Below are 23,583 nucleotides of genomic sequence, written 5' to 3'. Positions count from 1 at the left end.
TATAACGGGTTATAAGGACGGGATTAGTTATACGGCCGGAGAGTATATAATATATAATATGAGGAGTATACAGGATATAACGGGTTATAAGGACGGGATTAGTTATACGGCCGGAGAGTATATAATATATTATATGAGGAATATACAGGGATATAACGGGTTATAAGGACAGGATTAGTTATACGGCCAGAGAGTATATAATATATAATATGAGGAATATACAGGGATATAACGGGTTATAAGGACGGGATTAGTTATACGGCCGGAGAGTATATAATATATAATATATAATATGAGGAATATACAGGGATATAATGAGTTATAAGGACGGGATTAGTTATACGGGGGGAGAGTATATAATATATAATATGAGGAATATACAGGATATAACGGGTTATAAGGACGGGATTAGTTATACGGCCGGAGAGTATATAATATATAATATGAGGCATATACAGGATATAACGGGTTATAAGGACGGGATTAGTTATACGGCCGGAGATTTTGGAGTAAAGAAGGAATTTTTTGGGCACGCTGTGGAAATTACTGTGTTGTTCTCAGTGAAGATCTCGATTAACAGATGTGTTTGTTAGTAATCCTCTCATCACACATAGTGTATCATAGAACATTCTATGTGTTAAGGATATTATTACAATTTTCACTGTTGTAGGTGCTGTTGGAAAATGACACCTACAAGAATGAGAGATTTCAGATAAAGGCCAAACAAATCCATGGTTTATTTATGTGTTTGCTTCTTGTTTGGCCTTTAGAGAGTCCCTAATGACTATACGTCTAACCAATGTATTGCGCAAGGCCTCCCGGGGTGATTTAATAAGATGGACTTGAAGCTAGAATATACCAGCCACTGATGAACATTTTCATGTAACTTTCCTCTCTCTTGGTTCGTACATCAAGAACAAGCATTTGAACAGATTTCCTTAAATTGTTACAGAAAGCTCACAACGTGTAGTGTGGGTGGAGGCATCCACAACATGTTCCTTGCCAAACTCGAGAACGAACAGATGTTAGGGGGGTAGATGCTGACAAATTCTTTAAGTTGAAAGAAAGCATATTACAGTTTTCAGATTTTATAATCTATTTATTATTATTTATTATTATTATTATTATTATTACTACTACAAGTCCAGAAAATGTATTGTATTAGATTCATCTGGAATGTATCTAATCATACAAAGTACTCGGCAAATAGGGGTTATTTTGTTTCAAGAGATGTATCTGGGGCAAAGCTCTATGGGGACTTTCTGATATCTCTTTTACATATATTATATATACTGGGTGTGGCATTTAGAAGAATAATGGGTTTTATTTACCCCATTTAATTTTAAAAGCCTGCTGTTTCTGTACACATTATTGGGGGTTTTAGGGCTGTAGAACCCTGTGATACCCTCATACCCAGCAAACATTCTGAGCTTCTAGAAAAGAGGCGTTCAGGAGAGAAAAGAGGGCCACGTGAGAGGAAAGAGGGGCAGCAGTGAGGGAAGAAGGGCACATGGGAGGAAAGAGGGGCAGCAGGGAAGAATGAAGGACACAATGAAGGAGAGTGGGGCATCAGTGGAGAAAAGAGGTGCAGAGGAAAAGAGAGGGTCACTTGGGCAATATTTTGTGTTGTTCAGAACAGTTGAGGACATTACTTTGCACTAGATTTCTAAATGTTCTTTTACTTGCTCATTATTTCCTTCTAATTCTCTTCTACTAAAATAATTTCTCCGCTTAATAGTTTAAATAGCTCGATAATCAATCACTTGCTTTTTTTGCCTGGTTTCGTTCTGTTTCCCATTTATTCATCCAGGATATGACTGTCATTTCTAATTTAGATTTAGTGAACTGCTTTGCTTTGCTAGTACGTGACGCACTGTATAGGGTTTTGTTTTTTTTGTACGAACCGATATTTTTCTTTAATTTTAGAGAAAATGGCACAATAATTCTAAATAGGCTCTTCTAATCAATTCTTGAGTAATTCCTTTAAAAAAAAAAATAACTATTTTGCGCAGAAAACAAAAATTAGCTCATGGCCGAGAATCTGTTATGTACTGATTGATTTTTTTTTTTTTGATTTTTTTTTTTTTTTTTACAAAAAGTTATTTCTCTCTATGAATTCCAAACTGATATTCGAGCCTCCCAAAGGGGTCTACAGTCATATTTAAAGTATTGATGGTTTAGAACCTTGACCTCTAGTTTTGGGAATAGGAAAAGAGCTAATATGTCTTTGACACCTACTGACAGCCCTCAAGAGTCCAAATGCGATTAAACAAAAAGTACATACATTTTGAGAAAAAAAACTAGAATATAGAACTTTCTCCAGAAGTTTTGTTTGTCTGCCGTATCACGTAAGATTTTGGAGCTCCTCAGTGAAATATATTTAGGAATAACTTATTGGATCTGGTCACGTTAATCTCTCTTGTACTATAATCTCCAAATTGAATCCGGAAGAATGTATATTTCTGTACCTCCACTAAATTCATTCCTTTACTCTGAAAATATTTGTTCTCCAAGACACTTCATACGCGGCCGACACTTCATAAACATACGTAATCCGTGAAGTTGCCTTCCAATCCTTATAATTATTATGGCTCGTTTCATTGAGTTTAAACAATCCCTTTTCCAGATGTAGAACCGGCCTGGAAGACCCTCCTGCTGTCTCGTCATTCTTGTGGTTTTGCAGGAATAGGCCGAATGTTCTGTGTTTGCATTAAAAGGAATATCTTTTTTTTTTCTTTTCTTTAGTTTTGTACGTTTTTCCCGTTTGCTTCTCTGTTGGTTATTTGGTCTCACTTCGCTCAAAGACCTTGCAAAGAGAACATTTCCATTAACGGCTCTTTATTTTTTGTTAGGTCCATCAGTACTACAGCTGTCTACCTGATGACAAAGTCCCATATGTCAATAGCCCCGGCGAAAAATCCAGGATAAAGCAGCTCCTGCACCAGCTGCCACCGCATGACAACGAAGTGAGTTCTTAAGGAGAATTTAAAATATGTATCTTGCGCGCTGCGGAGTATTCCGGTTACATTGTTGCCTTCTTGCTTGTGTTCTTCAACTTCCCAGGCAAACAGGAGGTCAAACTTTATGGCTGAACAGCAGCTCATTCCTCAGGCATAATAAATACTCTGTGTCGGCGGAAGGTCATCTCCGATCAGCGAATCCCGGACGTTATCTCTTAAATTGCATTTATCTGAACAAGAATGGCTTTCAGGTGTTGTGAAGTGTGGGGGAAACGTACAGGGCACAAAAATTCAATCAAACCTTAGAAACTGAGAGCAGAAATCCGATGTTTTAGATACCAATTCAACTCCCCACTCCCGACAGTAGCTCAACTCACCGCTGTACAGCGCTGCGGAATACGGTGGTGCTATATAAATCAATAATTAAAAATAATAATTGGTTTATGAGCTCATGGGAGCTGCTTGTCAATCGCTAGAGTTTTGTGCTTCCCCATTGGAATGGCCAATAACTGGACGCTAGATGGACGAGCCCATACATTTGGTAAAGAGTGCTTGGCTCGCAAGCTTACAATCTAAAAGCTTAACTAAGTATTCTCCAAGCTGTACCACATATAGCACCCGCAACTGTTGCCCACGAGTGTAACATAAGTAACATAGTTTGATTTTTGGTTTTTTTTGTAACAAATGCAAAGCTCGCACCGTAGTAAATAAACTCTTTGGGTTTTTTTTTTTTTCCATTGTACGTGTAGAATTTTTAGGTCAAATGTCCTCCTATAAATAGATCTCCAACAGAGCGGACGTATACGTCGAGTAGTTAAATGCAAAAAAAAAAAAAAATCGGTAAGAAAAATAACTTTACATTTGTAAACCTTAAAATAAGTGACGTCAGAACATTCGCGCCGACTCTTCGCGTTGGCTGGAGAACTCGCTTCTACGCGTATTGAGTCTCGCGGCTCTTTGTAACTGTCAACACGGACCTCGTGTGTCACATCCCATGCTGACATTCTAGTTTTCGCCGTAACCTAGACCTCTCGGTGCTTCTAGTTGTGAATATTTTAGTAACAGAATCGCTGGGAGGGCAGATCGTGGTTTTTTTTTCCCGTTGACTAAATTCCATGGCCGCTAATAAATTCCCCAGCGTGGACACAAATAAATTCCGTGGTCTTACTTGGCAAATAGAAATTAAAAAAAATAAAAAAAAATAAAAGACTCGGAACAGTATATTTTTGGACAAGCTAACTGAAAACTTTTTATTTTTCCCACCCAAGAACAATGTAAATAATTGATGGAGCTTCCTGTAAAACTTGGGCTGACATAAAAAAGAATGAAAGAAGAATCGAAAAAAACCATCTCCAGCCGCGCTTCCAAATGGAATTTTTTTTCTTGCAGTGCATTCTTTTTTGAGACGAGATATAAATCATTTATTCATGCCATACGCTTAGAATGCCAGCGTTTGAATTGTATTATTATACGTATCATTCTAGTTCAATCGATTAGAAATCGCATTGGGAATGAGAAGCATCTTTCTTTTGTGAATTTTAAAATGAATAAATAAACTAAAATATTTTCGAGAACCGCCAAAGCGAGCGGGCGAGCGTCGATTATTTCAGAGTAATAAGTAAATTGTTTCAATAACGAAACGGTTTAGATTTTATCATCAAGACAAACCTCTTTAACTTCAGTAACCCAATTTATTCTGACATTAAAAGGTAATATTAATGATTACAAAACAAATGGGTATTTTGCAGAACTGACCTTAAATATAAATCGCTACTTTTGGCGTGACTTCAGATGTTCTAATAATTAATAACTGATTCCAGCCAGGAGTTTCCTAGACTTTGAGTTGCGTTGTGTTCTGGTCCAGCTAGATAAATGTAGGCTATTTGGTATTCACTTCATCTTCTTCTCTTAAATTGATCCTTGGCAGGGTTCTTTTGGATCGTAGATCTTGCCATGTTTAGTGTCCCAAGTCTACGGTAAAAGGCAGAGTTCATTGTGTAACAGTTTATGATACATTGTAACTACGGACCTCAGGTCTGCAGGTCCCAACCTCCATCGTCAACCCCCTCTTTGTGGATAGCTGAAGAGTTGACTATGAGGTCTGTAGGTAGCTTTATGAGGCACCGTAGTAGGCTTCGTGTTAATGGTGGCCTCTGTTGTGAGGTTTGTGGTAAATGGCAGCGTTCCGCGATGAGCTGCCGAATTCAGCGGGGATCTTCATGAACCATTTAAAGCTCAACTCCTTCTGCCTTAAGCCGAGTCCTGGCAGAACCGAGCGCAGTCAACAGCTCACTAAATAATACATTTGCCAAGCTTCTGCTGCCAAGACGAGTTACCATATGTTTGGGCAGAACCTGGTAGCTTAAACTTGGGCTTATGGAACAGACCCAGTTGCAAAACCGCCTTCTGGAATATTCAATCGCAAGTCATATACAGACCTTTCCAAATGCGCCGCACACCCTACTCTGTATATTTTATTCAAGCCGATATGCTGACGCGTGCGAACGTTATACTTTTAATTATTTTAGGTACGGTACAAATGACGAAGTGTTGTATAAAAAAACTAAAACCCTGATTAGCTGGTTTACTTTAATATCCCAGGCCAATTCATCAAATGGACTTTTAATAATCCTAGAGTTCCCGCTCTACAATTAAGCTGTCAGATTCAAAAGGGGCAGTAATTGGCCCAAAGCAACCCGTTTATTTTGATTCATGGCGGAAGGAGCGCATTAGCCTCAACTGCATGCAAACGACGATCAGGAAAGACCACTTAAAGTAATCCTGGAGTAATTACGCGTTAAGGAACTATGTTTTTCTTGCGCTCCAACGGTTTCACTCTATCAGTTATGCGTGGTTTAAAAAAACAGATGATAAAATAAAGTGTCAATGTGGGATATGAACATCCGATCTTTCAATGAATGTTAATTTGCCGGAGATGACCGCTCATGTTATCCGGCGTAAAACAAAAATATGCTCTAAATCATTCCTTTCCAACTTTCCCCGGGGGACAGACTTTATTAGGTAATCGACTTAACCCAAAAGAACGACGTTTCTCAAATATCTGTGTCTTTATAAAGGTGTAGGACCTCAAGAGCTTCCATACCCCTGCTATGGACCACAGCATTAGAACTTTAAGATTTTGGTGTTGACCTTGAACCTGTAGGGGCTTCGTCAGACCTGTAGTTGGACAGCATCGCTATTTGTCATATACCATTGATGTATCACGTTTTAAGATGTTACTTTCTGGCGGTAAAAGGGTTGAAGGACCTTTATATGATATCAATTTAAGGTCCAATTAAAATAATAATTGGAATAGTGATGTCTCTGTGAACTACGGATATTGAGTGTTCATCGTTTTGGTGCATCTCATGATGGTGGACGACTTGGGTTTCCGTTCTAAGTTCTTGTCTTTATAGACAACCTGACCCTACTTGCCACGCTATACATTGAAACCACCAATTCATCAATGATGAGCCCAGACATTCTAGCCTAAAAAAAAAATTCTCTTGGACTCAACACTCAAGCTTGGCTGGTCCTTCATCAAGTGCAAGACTTTTTTTTAACGAGGCTTAACTTTGTAAGAACGACAATATCTACGGGTTTATCGCTCAACCAAAGAGCCAAGACCACCTTGACCTTATCGATCTGGGTATTATTTTAAAAAAAAAAGGGGATTAAAATTAAAGTTCGATACACTAAATGTTTAGCTTTTTTTTTTTAATGAACCGGAGCTTTCTTTTGTTTAGGTTCGTTACTGCAATTCATTAGACGAAGAAGAAAAAAGAGAGTTAAAGCTCTTCAGCAACCAAAGAAAACGGGAGAATTTGGGAAGAGGAAACGTCAGACCTTTTCCAGTGACAATGACGGGGGCAATTTGCGAACAGGTAACTTTAGAATGTTGAACGATCTGATTTTTATAGCCGAAACGAAAGCCAGTCTTGGATGGTGGTTTAATCTGGAAATAAGTGACTATTTCATTGGCACATCCGGGATAAGATATTAAACTCTTAAACCACCACCGTCTAGACATAGTCATGAAAAGGAAGAAGTGCTTAAATCTGCATTATTTGTCAGTTAAGTGGCCGGCAATATCTCTATTTTTTTTCATTTTTAAGAGCAGAACTTGAAACACCGCGTTCTCCCAACTCCACGCCAAATCTTTATTTCATAACACAATCACAATTTCCTCTTCGTATTGCATGGCAAGCAAATTCACAATGGCTGCACTTTAATAAACTCCCGAAATGAATCGTGGTTTGTCATAGACCAAAAAGTGCAGGGCATCTTGGTCCATTTTTACATAGGTTTTATTTTGGTTTCCCAGATGAAGACAAGATTTCTTTTAATCGAACGCTTTATATTTTCCTTTTGAATCTTGTTGAGTTCAGTAAAATATAAAAGGGTAACAGCTGTCAGATTTTGTCCGATATTGTTCATATTTGTTGAGTTACAAAAACAAAATAACAGTCTTGGTTGTCTGGACCTTCTGACCATTGATGTCAAGTCGTTGGTGAGTTGGTAGGACTTCCACCACAACCCAAAGGAGAAGTCACTGGAGCATCTACTTGTTAGATTATGTTAATGTTTTGTCCTGAGTTATCAAACCTGGGTCGGACTCGAGTTATCTGTCCGGTACGAGCCAAGATGGAGAAATAGAACTCTTTGGATGGCCGTAGATACGTTTATACAGAGCCACCGATTCGAGACCCTACGTAGGATTATTTCTTACTGGGCATGTGTGTGTTTTTTGTAATTGTAGCAAAAAAATTGATATTGTGTGTATGGCGTTCGAATATCTAGGTAACATTTTCTTTTTTTTTTTTTTTTTATGAAATAACAGTGTGGCGGTCAGATCAACGGAGGGGACATTGCTGTCTTTGCGTCCCGAGCAGGGCATGGCGTCTGCTGGCATCCTCAGTGTTTTGTGTGCACCATTTGCAACGAGCTCCTTGTCGACCTCATTTATTTCTACCAAGATGGAAAGATTTACTGTGGCAGACACCACGCTGAGTGCCTGAAACCTCGCTGCGCGGCATGTGACGAGGTAAGAGCCGATTAGCCTAATCGCGGTGAATCTACAGCCCTGCCGTGGAAAGGATTCAAACTGTCAGCTCCTATGGGGGGGGGTCTTTATAGCGACGAACAGATAGTCAGTGGGAACCTTACCTGTTTAAATGTGGATTGAACCTCTTGTAGGTCAACTTTGACATCTCTTAGACACAGTTTCTATGTTCTAGCTACATTTTTCTTATCTACATTGGTTATAGGTAGAGTAACATCTCGATAGGCCACCTATACGGAACCTATAGCTAGGGAAGGTATACTAGGCAAGACTCCTGATTTGGATTGGGGTCTTTAGTTTGCCTAAATGTCGCCAGCCAACGGCGGATGGAATCCATACCACGTTCTCGTTGGCTGCCCAGTGTTCTACTCTGTAACACTGAGGGGGATACAGACGCTTGGGCGTGAGCAGAGATAGATCTCTTTTATCTATTAATTGTTACCTGGAATGGTATTGGTAAGCTAAGGAGTCTACCCCAGCCGGAAGCCAATGAGACCCAACCAGAAGCATTGCGGCCATATTTCTAAGGTTTATCCACGCGCTAAAACATCTTGTGGTGCACGTCAATATTAATTGGTGGATTAGTAGTTGAGACACTGCCGTGTTGCGTGGATTCCCAGAGTTCACAGTTTACATACGTGTTCTGGAACATATCGCTGTCGGTACGCGCCCTGTTGATATGGTGCGATGCAACGGACGTCTCATCACACCTTTTTTTATAACTAGACGGAAGGAACCGTAGTGCAAAGAATCCCACATCATGGGAAAGCGAGATTACGCCGGGCTTCGGGGAGACGTGTCATATTGAATGTGTTTTTTTTTTTTCTTTTCTGCAGTTTAATCTTAAAACTTCGGGGGCGAGGGTGTAATGTATTTTCCACGGACTGATTTTACGCGCAGGGACCTAGAAAACATTTTCTTTCATGGAAGTCGTAATATAATTTGCCAGGTTATTAAGAAAATAGAATGACTCCATCTTTTTAGGGAGTACGAGCGGAACGTGAACATAAATATAAAATAAACATTTTAGAATTTAATGTTAATAGGTGGGAATAATCACAAATGTAAAAAAAAAATGACTTCTTTAAAATTGAGATAACATTTAAAAAAAAATAATAAATAAATATATATATATATATATATATATATATATATATATATATATATATATATATATGATCATAAAAAAACAATATATAATCATGACTTATTTTATAATGAGAATTCGTAGTTCGCAGCACTAGGGAGTAAGCAACATTGGTTTCCATGGCGACCGCTTCCCATTTAGAACCTTCTGTACATATGGTCCATATTGTTGATTTATTTGGATACATGAAAAGATTTGTACTAAAACCCCCTTTTTCTGCTGTAAGATTATATTTGCAGACGAGTGCACGGAGGCGGAGGGGAGACATTGGCACATGAAGCATTTCTGTTGTTTTGAATGTGAAACCGTCCTCGGCGGTCAGCGCTACATTATGAAGGAAGGGCGGCCATACTGCTGTAACTGCTTTGAATCGTTGTACGCCGAGTATTGCGACACGTGTGCCCAACATATAGGTAAGCGTTGCTTCTCTCATTGGGCAGCCAATGAAAGAGCTTCACGGAGAATGGACCTTGGGATCATGGGAGGAAATCGAGAAATTATTCCTAAATCTTCTAGACTGAGAAGATATGGCGTAGATCTTCTGGAATGTCCTTGGTCTTCTTAAAAACAAGAGATGGCGATAATGTCCCAACTCAACACGAAAAGAAGGAACCTATAACTAGCCTTCGGTCCTTCTTATCTGGTGCATGTTCTCCAAGCTTGGGGCCGGGTGTTTTGAGTCAGGAGCCCGCAAGGTGCTAAATGCATCTGTTCTAGAACACGTTCTAGACATAGGTCATCATGTGACCGCTAGGCTCGGAGTGGCCATCTCACCCACACCAGGCAAACGCCACGCTGGACAGCCGGCCACCAGCCTTAAAGCCACAGGACTATCTCGCCATTGCCAGTTGACCACAGGGATCTTTCTAGTCTCAGTAGAAATTTAGCAACATTTTGCTTACAGTTTAGATATTAGATTATAAACTCATATCTCCCAATTTATACCCCTACTGAATTGGGACGTGGGGGGGGGTACAATGTCACTCAAACTGGCAGCATACAATTCCTCACCCAGACAGCGGAGAATGAAATCGGGGCCCCCAGGATTCCGGTACCAAATCTACCTCTGTCTGAGCTCGGTGGGACAGCAGGATAGAATGGCGAAATCGGGACTGGTCTGCGCAAAGCGGGACAGTTGGGATGCATGTTGAGTAAATATTTCCATTAATGTAAAGTAAAAAGTTGTTCTGGATATAATATAAAATGTATCTTTATCCTTTATCGTATCTTTAAATTGTATCTGAAATCCAACTTTCCGCAAGCTCTGCTATTAGCAGAATCACGTGAATTGCTGCGAAAGTGTATTTTTTTTTCATATAACCCAAAAATGTCCCAGAAGCCAAAAACTGAACTGGAAGTTTGCCCCAGCCGGAGACAACGCAGATCCTTCGAATCTCCAGCCAATAAAGAAGAATCACAGCCAATATCACCACGCCGTTATTTTAACTCCGTAGAAACCGGCAGAGCGTCCAACGACGCGATAGAATGCTTGAAAACAAAGGAGGTGGTAAACGCGGAATAAATGAGATTTATAAGAGCCGGCTCTTTTTAAATCATTAATACTGACTGCTCCGCAGTTACCTCGTTGCCAGGGGAAAGTATTATGTCGTACTGAATACATTATCGTTCCGGATAACTCTCCGCAGCTCGGAGGTTCTATAAATAAATTGTGATGTGCTGGTTGCTAAGGCAACATTGCATCTTAAACAGATATAAAATTGTATAAATCTGTGGGGGGTGCAACGATGAGGTCCATAATCTTTTGGCCTGATTCATTCTTTATTGCGGTTTAATAATATATATTGTTGCCCCCAGTCCCTTTTCTTTCAGGGGCCTCAATGCATCCTTTTGGTTTAGAGAAGATTGTAGAAAGGTGGTGGATACATGGAACGGCCTCCCAGCAGAGGTGGTAGAGGGTAATACAGTGAGGGGTATTAAACAGGCATGGGATAGGCATGTGGCTCGTGAATCTAAGGCGAGACCAATGACTGATTAAGCTTTGAGTCTTTACAGCAGGACTAGACGGGGCCGAACGGGGCTAAATCATGTAGGTGACCTGAAAGTGGAACTTTTTTGAGGGGCCATCAACGAATCTTATGGAAAGTTGGTAATACGAGTGTTGGAGAGCCACAGAAGAAAAGTTGAAAGTTTGGCGTTTTCAGAAGACAAATAGAAGATCTGATCTGTGACCCTGAAATACACCGATGATAAAAGAGATCTCCGTGTTTGAAGTTTTCTTTCATATAAACTGAGCTTAAATTGAACAAAAAAAAATATCTAAGCTGGGTGATCGTGACCATATCCATGATTTATCAACATTATGATTGTGATGCATTCTTTTACAGTAACAATGTAACCATGATCATAACATACATTCGACATCAGGAAGCGGGGAATACACCGGTAATCACGGACCCTTTGGTCTTGTATACTTGTGTTGTCCTTGGAAGGAGGTTGAGAGAGTACGATGTATATTCGCAGGACAAATAGAAATCGGGTGGCCCACCCAGCCAGCGTTTCCCACACTTACCGAGAGTATAAACGCTCTTTGATCCGGCGTCTTTCCCCGTAAACAATAACTTCTCGCGATTCCCACCTCCGGCCGTTCTCGCAGCACGGTCTGTTGTTGACTTTTCATTTGAAAAGAGACGCTTTGCCATATGTGTTTTTGGAAGTCTCATTTACGTCCCAACTTTGCTTGGATTTATTGGCGGGGTAAAGAATTTGAACTTGTGTCTCCGAACATATGGTCAGCCGAGGAATGAGCCAATTTTAACAAGCCATAGTATAAATCGGAGGGATCGGTCACCCATCTCTGGTTGGGTTTTTTTTTTTGGAGGGTTCGTAATCAAGATAACCGAGCTAATGTGCGTTAAACAGAAACTAATGGGCTCTTTGTTACAAATACTCTGGATATTACCTTTTTGTGTTGTGGTTTTAAATGTGATTTTAAGCGTCTCTTGCATGACCTTTCCTTCTCCCTCTCGCAGGTATTGACCAAGGTCAGATGACATACGATGGCCAGCACTGGCACGCAACCGAGAACTGTTTTTGCTGCGCTCATTGTAAGAAGTCTCTGCTGGGACGTCCCTTTTTACCCAAGCAGGGGCAGATATTTTGTTCCAGAGCGTGTAGTTCAGGCGACGATCCAAACGGGTCGGACTCTTCTGATTCCGCCTTTCAGAACGCGAGGGCGAAAGAATCTAGACGTAGCGCAAAAATTGGCAAGAACAAGGCCAAGTTGGAAGAGGGCAACATGAAACAGTGCGGCCAGTTACACGCAGCCGCCAATCGGCATTCCACCGACGTGGATCCCCTGTCTTTGCAGATGGATTTACTAAGCGTCTCGAGTCAAAACCCAAGCCTGAACAGGGATCAGTTATGGAGGAGCAGAGATGAACTCTACCATTACGGTAATAAGATTGAAAGAAGCCAGTCACAAAGCCCTTTGCAACTACTCAGCCAGTGTAACATTAGGACTTCTTACAACAGCCCACACGGAGCCGGCGCCCAACCTGATATGTGGGCAAAACATTTCAACAACCAGAAAAGAAGTTTGTCGATGATGGGACAGAGCGAGAGCTTCTCCCAGGACGGCAGAGAGGATTATTACCAAGGGCGGCTCAGGCAACAGGAAAGCTTTAGCGACGCGTCCAACCACAGCTTCAACGAGGCCAGATCAAGCCTCCGGGTTCCAAAATTTGAAGACGCGAAGGGAATGAACGCCCAGCAATGTCGAAGCAGGCATCCCATCAACGCACTTAAATTCCCCGAAGGATTAACCCCAACAGAACAAACACCTAGAGGCTCGATGGAATCTCTTGCTCTCTCTAACGTCACAGGTAACACTCAATAACTTGCAAATGTTCTTATCAAACGTTATATGCACGCTGGTCTCAAGCTCCTTCATAATTGTAATTGTACTAATTTTGCTCAGGGAAGGGATTGTCCATCACTTTTCTGCATTTAAATATGTATAACAATGACCAAGTCGGACGACAACCTGGAGCTCTTCAAGTTCTCTTCTAGAATAAAATAGCAATCGCCTGTAATAGAATCTCTACCATAGATACAATTATTCTTAACCCGTAAAAAAAAAAAAAGAAAAGCCATTAGGAACATACTTAGAACTCTTTATTTTCTGTACTTTTCGTCGTAAGTTGGCCGTTTTCAACTGGAATGAACTTCTGTCCTAATTTGACTCCATTGCAAATCTTCTACTTTAGAAGATAATGAAAGTGGAGGAATGGTCTGGTGTAGCATCTGTACATCTGTTACACTCAGGCAGACAAAAGGTTTAAGGTCGCTTTTTGAAAAGACGTGCCAAGTATGTTTCAATTCCTGTGGATATTTACTTTCCTTTATTTTGCTTTGCAATCAAGTTTTGTTTGGAGAGCGGAGTGCAGATCGGTCGCTTATGGAAAAATAAAGCCATCGCATTCGATTTTCTCGAGCAGGAGAACGGTTCTACGAGGACACCCAAGAATATAATTTAAAACGGGTTCTCGGAGGCACATAGACTTAGTACTACAATGTATCCGCTAATTAGAAACATTAGACCGTTAGAGTGTTGTCCCTGCGAGAGTCAAGAATTAACCGTACAGAATCTCCACATTTATATAATGATATGACGCGGCCATATAGTCCATGCTGAAAAAGGCCAGGTGTCACATCCCTGTTAGTATGTTTATCCAAAAACCTTTCTGAAGTGCTTTATTGTCTTTGAAAATGGGAATTATTCCTTATTGACGCCAAGATAGAAATTGGCTTGGTCTGTGGAATAACCAATGGAATTCCACGAACTAATCTGAAATATTGTAACAAAGGACCCTGACCTCCCTCAAACACATCTGTTGAACAGAATAGAAGAACCTTTCTTTCTGGATCTTAATGGTGATAATTGTTGGCCTTATTTGCATGCGCCTACCCAGAATCCCTTGTGGTTGTGGCAGCACCATGAGATTTCTGAGGGAAAAACAAGACTTCTGGCTTGTCTGGTGTCTGTGGATGAGTGTTTAATAATAATAATAATGCTTCTACTACCCCCTGGGTCTTAATGTAAAGATTTATTTGTAGCGAAGGTGACGCCCCCTTTCTTGGGGTGGCTTCCTCTTCCTTGATGAGACTTTTCAAATTATTCTAGCTTTACTCAATCCGATCCCAGAGAGCCATCTTAACCTTAAATATATTTTTATAAGTGTGTCCTATGAAACATAAACTGTCTGAACATGATGGGCGACACACAGGTATGTTGAATGGTTGAAGACGATATCTTGAGGTCCGTTTTGAGGGCATTCCATTTGTTCTTGTTTTTTCATTGAAAGGTTTTTGTTTTTTTTCTCATTTTTCTTACATTTCTTAGAAGAAGGCTTTGTGTTTTAGTTTTCAGTTAATCCTATCGTAAAATATTTAAAAAGAAGCTTTAGTGAATATGTCACTTTGAAAGGTTTCTACATCATTCCTTTACCCGTCCGTAACCTGGCAGGGCTAGGTTTTTGTATCCCCCCCCCCCATATATAGCATCAGAGGTTACATATGTGTAGTCTCGCCTATAGTATAATTGTAGCTGCATAAGCAGGGGGCATATTTTGCCCACCTTGGGTGTTCTTTAGCAATAAGCTTAACTTATAAGGTTTTAATCGCCAGATGACATCATTGTTTTATTATGGTCCGACTTTCCAAGCTATGGTGTAGGCAGAGTGTGACAGGGCCAGGCTAGCTGGCTCATATGTCATATGAAGTTTAGCCGGGTCACGGAGCACTTTTGTGTCCGGTTCTGTATACTGTGACCCGGTAATATATTATATTGTGTTTATTGTGTAACCGGCCCAGAGACTGATGTGGATTCAGCCCCAGCCTTCAAAGAGACGATCCTATAATCTGGCTGGGGCTCTTAATCAGCCAACACAGCCCTGTCTGCCCAGACGGCACCCGCACTACAGGGGGGATAACACAGGTGGGGGAACCCATTGTATTCTGTAATCCCCTCACCTGATACATCTCCTGTATACTAATGGGATTTGTGATGGGATGTGGCTGATGGGATTGGGGGTTGGGTTCGGTACACATTGCATTGAGATTGTATAAAGTTCTGTGTGTTTGTAATAAAGAGAGTTCTTCTTGGTTTACTACGAATGGTGGTCTGGATGATCCGTGGATAGCTGAGTGCTATCCATATGAGGGACTGACTGGTGATTCCTCAGCCCTCAAACAGGGGACCCAGCCTTGGGTACGGTGACCCTGTAACATTGGTTGGCAGCGGTGGGAAGAATCCCACGACTTGGGTGAAATCCAAACCACCAACTGGGACTGCAGACGAGAGACACCGAGAGAGCTCCTGGAGGTTTGTAGCAAAGGAAAGGCCACTCTGATTGCGGACTGCAGAGAGATGGACCGGCACCAGGATGCCCCAGAGGAGAGCCTCGGACTGAGTGCTCTACAAAAGAACATTCTATGGCACTTATCCCTGTACCCAGGAGGGGCTACATCGGAGCAAGTGACGGCGGTGATTAAAATGTGTCACCAGGAACTGAGCCAGAGTGGGTCTGTATCTCCCAGACTAGGGGAACAGAACACCAAAATATCATACCAGGATATCCAACCCTTCCGAGAACCAGAGGATGAGACAGACCGGGTTACAGCCGAGGTGTGTGAGCTGGAACACCAGCAATGGCAGTTAGAGTCTGCGCCTGCAGACTGGAGGGATGATTTCTCCCATCCCCACTTCGAATCATACTGGGCACAGTACTGGACAATGTGGGATATACGAGTTCCACTCCTGGGGGAGAACCCGTTGCCGGAGTGGGAAGACGAATTGAGGGGTCTCATATATGCAGAGCTCGACCTCCAGAGCCGCTACCAGGGATTCTCCCAGCGGTTAGCAGGTGAAGACCACAGCGACCCTCTGATGCTGTATAGCCCCGTCGACCCAGGACTGATATATGATGCCTTCCAATTTGACTTGTCCTTCGGAAGCCCCTGCCAGTACCGCAGGGATACAATCTGGGACAACCGTGCAGAAGTCCTGGTTTATGCTATTCCCCCCGAGCTGGAGGCTGTTATGGATTGCCTGGTCCAAGAGGAATGGCAGCTCGAGAGGGACTATAAAGAATTGCTGCGGAGAGTGGAGCTTCAGGAGTTACAAGGAGACTGGGAGCATGGTACTACAACTTGCAGGAGTGGGACCGAGGTTCTCTTCACCTACTCAGCGGCCCCTGCCCTGGCGAGAAGAACCGAGGTCCTCGCCAGCAAGAAGAAGCGGAGGAGGAAGCCAAAAGCTCCGACCCATGTCCCCACCAACAACCCTGGCTGCTCTACCCCGGCAGAAGAGATGACTGTCCCCACCGCCCGAGTAAGTGGCACAATCCCCCTCACCAAACCCCTAGCTATTCCCGTAGAAGTCAGTGCCCCAGATTGTCCCCCTGATTTCCCGAGTGTCCTGGAAGAAGCCCGGGTCACTGCCCCAGAGGTTCCCTATGAAGTCCCCGGTGACCCGGTAGAGGCACCGTTCCCTAACCTAGCGAGGACGCCAGAGGGGCTGCCGAGTTCCCTGGGTCCTCTCAGTAGCCTGGCGCAGGCCCTGGTTCCTATCCCTGTGTTCTCCGAAGTGATCCCTGGTTCCCCAAGTGTCCTCCTAGAAGCCCAGGTCACTGTCCCAGAGTGTTCCTCTGACTCTCCCCGTGCCCAGGCAGAGGCACCTGTCCCAGAGAGGAAGATTGAGGGTCTGCTTAACCCTCCCGGTGGTCCAGTATTGGCACCTGTCCCTGCCCCGGAGTATTCCCCTGGGTCCCCTGAGTACCCCGCAGAGCTGCTTAGCTCGCCCAATAACCCTGTAAGGGCACCTGTTCCTGTCCCAGAGTGTCCCCTAGGTCACTCCAGTGTCCCGGTAGAGGCCTCGCTTACTACCTCTACGTGTTTCCCTGGTTCCCCGAGTGCCCCCGGCCCGATCAGCAGGGCTTTCCTTCCATGCAACCGCCCTGGCCTGGCAGCTGCCCCAGACTCAGTTCCCAAGACTAGGGAGCAAGAGTCTCCACGTGCCCCTGTTACCCCGGTGAGGGGGATAGCCATGTGCCCCCGGCTGAGCTGGGACCGTCCTCCAATTCAAAGAGGACTACTGACTATCCTTTTGGGCAACCAGGGCCCTGGCCCACCTTCTCTGGATGCTTCTGACAAAGGGCGCCATGAACTAAGTCCTGCACCTTTGAACTTTGTCCACTCGGACAGCCTGCAGCAGACCCGTGTGGATCTGCCTGGTCTGCCGGACCGTTGGTCAAGGGGGAGATCTGTGACAGGGCCAGGCTAGCTGGCTCATATGAAGTTTAGCCGGGTCACGGAGCACTTTTGTGTCCGGTTCTGTATACCGTGACCCGGTAATATATTATATTGTGTTTATTGTGTAACCGGCCCAGAGACTGATGTGGATTCAGCCCCAGCCTTCAAAGAGACGATCCTATAATCTGGCTGGGGCTCTTAATCAGCCAGCACAGCCCTGTCTGCCCAGACGGCCCCCGCACTACAGGGGGGATAACACAGGTGGGGGAACTCATTGTATTCTGTAATCCCCTCACCTGATACATCCCCTGTATACTGATGGGATTTGTGATGGGATGTGGCTGATGGGATTGGGGGTTGGGTTCGGTACACATTGCATTGAGATTGTATAAAGTTCTGTGTGTTTGTAATAAAGAGAGTTCTTCTTGGTTTACTACGAATGGTGGTCTGGATGATCCGTGGATAGCTGAGTGCTATCCGTATGAGGGACTGACTGGTGATTCCTCAGCCCTCAAACAGGGGACCCAGCCTTGGGTACGGTGACCCTGTAACACAGAGTGCCTCTCTCTGAAACACTGGAGAACTTGGCAACAGCATTTAATGGTCTGTCGATAGCATTTATTAGATTTTATTAACGTTACACAATAAAAAACATACAAGTACAGATGAAAAATCACAATTTTTTTTATTTTTTATTAATGAGCCATTTTGGCTTCAAACCCAACCAACAAAGCCCTAATAACCTTCAGCAGAAAAATATTTGTGTGTTGGATACGTCCCCATAAGCAACGCAACATTTTCCTTGACGTCGTTGAGCTCCTATAATGTACTTTTTATTAATTTGCTAGGATTTAGTTTTGATTTTCCAAAAAACTCAAACCGATGACACGCTTCATAGATTGGAAACATAGAAGTTTTTTTCATTTCGTCTTGATGAACCGTGCGTTCCCGCTTGGAGGCTGCTTTTTAAATGAATTCCAACCCTTTCACCTAATAAATAATAGTTGGAACAACAATGAGTTGTTCGTGTAACCAGCGGGAAAATTGGACCTCACAGAATGTTCTTTTTTTTCTCTAAGCGTTTAAAAGTTCAAAGTGGAGATCGGAGCTTCCCAACTAATTTCTTTTGACGTTTCCGAGTACGTAAAATCCTCAAAAGGCATCCCTGCGAAACCCATACCAACTAATAACCATTAACAGGTTGCTGGTGGATTAGAACATTGAAACACCTAAACCATCCATCATTTCTGCCAAAGATGGATACTTTGTTACTGGCTGTACCTGGGGCGAAACATTCTATTAGAGGTGACTTTATGAGTTATTTCCAGCTTTTTTTAAGTAAAACTCTCTAAAAGATAATCACGATAAGCTATCTGCGCGGTGTTTTGCCATTGTTATTGAGGTCCGTTATTGTGCGTCTTGGTGCGGTGGAATTCCAGGGTGTAGATACGGAAGAGGAGAAAAGAGGGACAAAGAGATTTGGAACTCCGAATTGGTAATTTAGAGTTCAGCCCCCGAGGAACATACTCATTTCAGAGATCTAGAAATCTTCATTAAATCCAACAAGTGACATTGTGAGTGAATGACCGATGTTTTTAGAATCATCCTGAAGACATGATGTGTCTTCCTCATTGGCCTCTGATACACTTGAGTAAAAAACACATAGTATAACATTTATTAAAATGCTGATTGGAGGATAAATAAATTTTTGTGACATAAGTAAAAGTGTTTTGGGGTACTTGTGGGACATCTGTGATGAAAAATAATGCAGCCCGTGATGGGGGATATCAGGAGGTTCTTGCGACTCGAGAGATTTTATTCACAGCCGTGTTCGTGAGGCTTTAGAACAAGGAGCTGAACTGCATCAGGAATGACTTATCTCTGTTTTGGATTGAAATCAGATGATTCCTGATGCTCCGACGCGCCGCAAGAACATTTTTGGCTTAAAACCAACTGAAAGAATTTTTATTGTGGAAGGAAAATAAGTCTCAGCGCCCTGGATCCTTATATCAGTCTTTGTAAGCTGTGCGTGCGTACCGTACGGCCTCGTAAAGGTTGAGTCCCTTCTCTCCTGTCTTTGTGTCCTTCTTAGTTATTAGTAAGTAAAATGTGTCAAAAAAAAACTTGGTGCCGAGTTCCGTAAATAGTTAGCGATAAGTCATTAAGATGCCTAAAAGGTCTTAGTAAAGCCCTGGCCGCCATCTTGTATTCAGTTATGCCTCCCCAAAAATGGCCCTCTTTGGCCACTGGAAATGTTGGAGGGTATGTTTTTTGGAAGTGTTATGCTGCTAAATATGGAATCCGTGTCACCATCTCAAAGTAGACTGATGAGGAGCCCAAGGAACTGCTTATTGGTTGGAAAATGCACCCAGGGGAGATATGGCCGAAACATTCTATTTTAGTTGGCATTCCATATGACCAAACATGAGGCAGTTTCTGAGAATGCAGGCCAAACAGGGATGCCAAAAGTTACTTATTTCATGTTACGGAGAGGGTGGTAGACAAGTAGAACAGCCTCCCAGCAGAAGTAGTCAATACAGTGAGGGGATTTCAACATACATGGCATAGACATATGGCTCCTGAATCTAAGACGAGACCAACGACTGATTGAGTCTTTACAGCAGGAGAAACGGGCAGACTAGACGGGGGCCGGATGGGTCCATGTTTCTATGTTTATCTAAGCATGTTCTGGATAAAAAAAATTATACAGCATCACTTCAGCTTGTTAAGTAGCTAAAATGAAGTAATTGTTGGCTTGTCGATACTGTTTTGGGGGATATGCATCGTTGACCGGCCCTTCATAAATCCCTGCCAAGGAAGAATATGTTGCAGAAGTTAAAAGGGACGATGATTAGTCAAAGCCATAAGACTTTGTTTGACTCTTCAGAGTAACCTTTGAAGAACCGGGTTGCTGATTAGTATTAGTTTAGTCACTAAAGTCTGCGCGTCTCTGCAAACGGGTAGAACAAACCGATTATGGGGAAAAACAAAAGAAAAAGGCTACTCCACATTCCTCCCATGATGATTACAGGGGGCAATTCCACTGAGCCTAGGACAAGTGTTTGTTCAGGGCTATGTTTGTAGTTTACAGTTGTTACAAAGTAGCAAAGCACGCTTTATTTGCGATGTGTATTTAAATCATATCTGAGCAGGGAAGTTGTATTTCCTTCATTGTTGGGGATCAGGCATTTTTCATTAAAATGTTTCATCGTCAACCATGAAAATAGAAAAATTGGAACCAGCTTTAAGATCAGAAACATCTGTTTCTTTCTTCCATTTGTGATTTGGCTGTATTACAAAATATCATTAAACAAATCCTTCTGTCTGTTGGTCCCCTGTAATAGACGTTTCCCTGGGGTCGAAGTCGATTCAGGGTTAACTCGGCTGACCAGGGTCGGCATCAGTCAACCTCCCTTGCGTGCTAACACAAAGCAACCGGCAAATTCACTAATTCTCGTAAATACACGCAACCTTAACATGTGTAAGTTGCAGATGAGAGCTAGGCATTTGAATTGGAACTCACATGTTCTCGCCTGCAACTTGCAAAATATTTTTTTAGTCAAATTCTTCTTGTCTATGCAAAAATAACGTTAACGTAGTGGGGATTATGTGTGATAGAGGTAATTCACTTTGGAGAGGGATAGAGCCCAATTATACCTCCTATTTCATTTACATTAAGAGTCTTTAAAGATAAAATAAACATAGCACAGAGGTCATCCAACATCTCCCCTAATGCCCCATATTATGTGTCGGTTGAAGCAAGGGAGGTTCAAAAAAACCCACCTGTTCCCCTGTGCCTTGGAGAAGAACGGAGCTCTTAATTTAAAGGGCTTCAAAAATTTACCAGCACCCGTTGTTAGCCCTGCAGACGTCATGAAAGATGCCAAGTCCAGAGTACACTGTCAACATAGCTCTGCACTTACACCATGTTACCCATAATGAGGGATGTCAGTGTATGTGAGGATAGGCTGTTATGGTTTCACGGTGTAAGAATTTGGGCTCCTGGTTGATCCATTCTGTCTGCACCGTGATAACGAGGACAGGGACACATGATAGAAATATTTAGAAAAGCAAAGTGTCGGGTTTCGACGTGATGACACAATGGCGGGAGTTGCGTTAATGGCTTCTAATTAAAGGAACTCTGTGGTTTCTGCTCTTGGAGCATTAGGTATCGTTGACCTTCGCTCCGGGAAGTTCATCACATACAAATTCCTCCCCCCTTTTGGGATTATTCACTAAACAATGAGTTTTGGGTGAGATTAAACATGAATGCTTTAATTGCATTGTGTAGGCTCCAGGTGTCACTCATCGGGGTTGGCCACTCAAGTGGCAATCAAGTGCTTAAATTGGTTATATTTTAAACAGCGGCTTAATTTTAAATATTTAATTGAGCGATCTATTTTTTGGGGGGTTATTGGGGGTTATAATTTTATAAGACTCATAGGATATGAATTTACTTCTGTTCTGTTTTTCTTTCTTCTCTAGGTGTTTCTGCGGATGGAGGACCCAAACGCCAAGAGCATTTGTCTCGGTTTTCAATGCCAGATTTGAGCAAAGATTCCGGGATGAACGTGTCGGAAAAACTCAGCACCATGGGGACATTGAACTCTTCCTCTCAGTTCCGAAGCGTTGAGTCGGTCCGAAGTTTAGTCTCCGCACAACAGTATCAAGACATGGCCCAAAATCTCAGTCTTACGAACCCGGGCAAGTATAGGGATCTTCCACCCCATGCGCGACTGCATCACGGATACACGTTCGATGCGGGTATGTCCATGAACGAAATGCCTGCTCAGCCGAACGTTAAAATGACGCCAATGAGCGAGCGGACCAGGAGACGAAACCAGACTCGTGATAATGAGCAGCAGTACCGTCACCATCGTCAAAGGAGGTCAAGGCGCTCTCGTTCTGATAATGCCCTTCATTTGGCCACCGACCAGTGCAGTAAACTTAAAGAGAAACCATTGGTGAGGACCAGGGAGGACTACGACCGATTCATGCAACAAAGAGGTGGAAGAGATCCAATGGATCAAGCCGTCAGACGGGAGATGTACAACCGGTATCAGAGAACCGCGTCAGACCTTGCTTTACAAAACCACCTTTGTGAAAGATGGGGGCCTCAGATGAATGAGTACGACTGGTGCTCCACGTGTTCCTCTTCTTCCGAATCAGACAACGAAGGCTACTTCTTAGGAGAACCAATCCCGCAACCTACCCGGCTCCGATACGTTACCAGCGAGGACCTTATACATCAGTACGGCCAATGTTCAGGCGGCATACCCAAGTCTTCCACCTTGGGTGGCCGGGGCCAACTACACAGCAGGAAACGTCGAAAAAGCAAAAACTGTATCATTTCATAGTGGGGTCGTCAAACACGGCAATATCCACGGGCGGGAAATCCAAATGAATAACCCACGGACTTGCACTGGTCTCTATTTTGAACACCCCTATTTTATAGCGGAAAGAGTATTAAAGTAACGCGTACATCAAGCCCAAACGAGAGTTCATGATCCAATGGTAATTAGGTGAGATAAACAGTCACATCGGTTGATATAGTGAATATTGTATTTTAATAATTATTTTTTTTTTTTGCACATTTCACTTTAAAAACCTCAGTAGTTCAGTGCGCCAAAAAAAAAATACAAAAAAAATACTGCCATGCTTCTGTCTAAATGAGAATATACTGTATGTTCTGGTTTGGAATGTATGCCGTACCCCAATATATATGCTGCTCACGTACCCCGATTTACGCTCCTATTCATTTTTTATTATTATTATTTCACGCTCATGTTCCCCTGTATTTTAAGTTATTTATGCTCTCATTTGTAAATTGAATGTAAATGAAAGTTCCGATAAACTATTTTTGTATTTTGTAATATCGAAATGAGTTTCTATGTCCTAGGAATCTTAGCGGTAATTGGACCTGCATGCCTGGCTGGTGTTTTTTTTTGTTTTTGTTTTTTTTCCCTGTAAATTTTGTAATTTATACACTAGGGTATGTGGCTAGTTTTTATTTTTATTGGTTAAGCAATATGACAGACAAACAAACAAAAAAAACCAACCTATGAAATGACAGTATTTTCTAGGCCATCCGGAGAAACCGTTGCTTGGCAGGTGTGATTTATGGAGTCTAGCACCTTATAGAA

At 42.5% G+C, this 23,583-nt stretch overlaps 1 protein-coding gene across 1 annotated transcript in view; it reads left to right on the top strand.

Annotated features, from left to right (window-relative positions):
- LOC149278703 (prickle-like protein 2) overlaps positions 1-22,797 on the top strand; it is a 95,402-nt gene extending 72,605 nt beyond the window's left edge. Inside the window, exons 4-9 of the mRNA XM_089501838.1 lie at positions 2,853-2,966; positions 6,707-6,844; positions 7,801-8,004; positions 9,396-9,582; positions 12,160-13,011; positions 21,926-22,797. Coding sequence (XP_089357964.1) covers positions 2,853-2,966; positions 6,707-6,844; positions 7,801-8,004; positions 9,396-9,582; positions 12,160-13,011; positions 21,926-22,797 — 2,367 coding nt within the window. The remainder of the gene's footprint in view (positions 1-2,852; positions 2,967-6,706; positions 6,845-7,800; positions 8,005-9,395; positions 9,583-12,159; positions 13,012-21,925) is intronic.
- The last annotated feature ends 786 nt before the right edge of the window (positions 22,798-23,583 follow it).

This window comes from Sceloporus occidentalis, unplaced genomic scaffold (assembly GCF_023333645.1).
Source record: "Sceloporus occidentalis isolate IW3139 unplaced genomic scaffold, rSceOcc1.0.p SCAF_183, whole genome shotgun sequence".
Classification (NCBI taxonomy): domain Eukaryota; kingdom Metazoa; phylum Chordata; class Lepidosauria; order Squamata; family Phrynosomatidae; genus Sceloporus; species Sceloporus occidentalis.
This window is presented reverse-complemented; position numbering and strand designations above follow the sequence as displayed.